This window comes from Panthera pardus, unplaced genomic scaffold, assembly GCF_024362965.1.
Source record: "Panthera pardus isolate Hobbes unplaced genomic scaffold, ASM2436296v1 HiC_scaffold_16, whole genome shotgun sequence".
In the NCBI taxonomy this organism is placed as follows: Eukaryota; Metazoa; Chordata; class Mammalia; order Carnivora; family Felidae; genus Panthera; species Panthera pardus.
Window position 1 is genome coordinate 110,091,075 of NW_026526721.1, and position 1,600 is coordinate 110,092,674.

General features: G+C 37.4%; 1 protein-coding gene across 1 annotated transcript in view; it reads right to left on the reverse strand.

Annotated features, from left to right (window-relative positions):
* Positions 1-968, reverse strand: part of LOC109258039 (transmembrane protein 183A-like) — a 92,335-nt gene extending 91,367 nt beyond the window's left edge. Inside the window, 1 exon segment of the mRNA XM_019434580.2 lies at positions 833-968. Coding sequence (XP_019290125.2) covers positions 833-968 — 136 coding nt within the window.
* Between the last annotated feature and the right edge of the window lie 632 nt (positions 969-1,600).

Sequence of the window (1,600 nt, forward strand, 5' to 3'; positions counted from 1 at the left end):
AATATGGATGTGGAGAGCAATTAGGAGACTTTTGCAGTGACCTAGATGAGAGATGATAGGGGCATGGAGTAAGGTAATATTATGAAAGTGCTGATATATGGAAAATCTGTGATATATCTTCAAGGTAGAGCTGACAACACCTGTTCATGGTTGAATGTGTAATGTGGGAAAAAGAAGACTTAAGGACGGTGCCTATCCTTTTGTATTAAGCGCTTAGGAAAGATAGTGCCTTTTACTATCAAGATGAGGACTAAGAATGAGTTTATTCTGTTTGGCTCTATCATAAAATATTTTAAATATTGATTCTTTGTTCTTTAGATAAGCACATCTTTATCTAGATCACAGGCATAAATCTTGAGCTAAAGAAAGCTAATTATAGAATTCATGATTTCATTCAGCTTAATACCCAGGTGTTCACATGACATCCAGAATATAGTTAATTCATCTTACTCCACTATTTATTGTCAAAATACACTTACACATCTCCATAAGTATAAAAGTTATATACTCATATACTATGAGTAGCTCATTTGATTAAGTATGTGACTCTTAGCTCAGTTCATGATTTCACGGTTCCTTGAGTTTGAATCCTGCTTTGGGCTACCCTGTCAGTGCAGAGCTTGCTTGGGATTCTTTCTCTCTTCTCTCTCTGCCCCTCCCCCACTCACTTTTGTTCATGTGCTCGCCCTTGTGCGTGTGCTCTCTCTCTCTCTCTCTCAAACTTAAAAAAAAGTTATTCAGGATCATATTTTGTATGGCATTACTCCCAAATTAGTAGCCTTATTTCTTCCTTCCCCACTTAGCCTGAACTGCTAATTCAATGAATTCTTGCCTATATCCTCCAGTCTCTCAACACGTTGTCCTTCCAGCCCATCTGAATTATCAGTCCCTAACATGGGATTAATCCAACCATCTGCTTGCTCAACAGGTACTTCAAAGCTGCCAAACACTGCTGGAGAATATTGCATAACTGGATCGCTTAAACTTATTACCTATTTACCATTTCCAACCTCAAATTTGTTGCTCAGTGCTACTGGGCAATCCTGTCATTTGTCTCTAGAGACCTTTCTCATTTACTAAGGTGACCATTTTGTGTTTTTGTACTCCTCAAACTTGCAAGGTTTTTTTTTTTCATTTATATCCAGGAGGGAAAAAAAATACTATTTTCTAGAAAACAGACAATATACACCCAGTAATCAAATTTCCTCTTCCAACTACAACATTATGTATATTAACACTCATCCTTATCTTCCAGATCCTGCTCTATCATCTCTCCTTCTTCACTGATTGCTTTTTTCCTTCAGCAAATATGCTTAACTCTCCCTTTACCCTAAAGCTCACCTTCCTCGGTCTCTTGCCCCTCTTCAGCTAGTATATATGTCTATGTTCTTCCTTCACTGCAGGTTTTATTAGGAAGTTTCATAATCTGCTGCAATCACATCCTTCCACTGAATCTTTTCTTTCCAAGATCATCTGTGACCCACAAGTCTTAAATTCTGTTGTTTCATGTCTTTATCCTATTTATCATATCTGTAGCACTTAATGCTGTTGACCATAGTCTCTTTCTTGAATCTCTCAATTATAAGATGCTGGTCCTAAC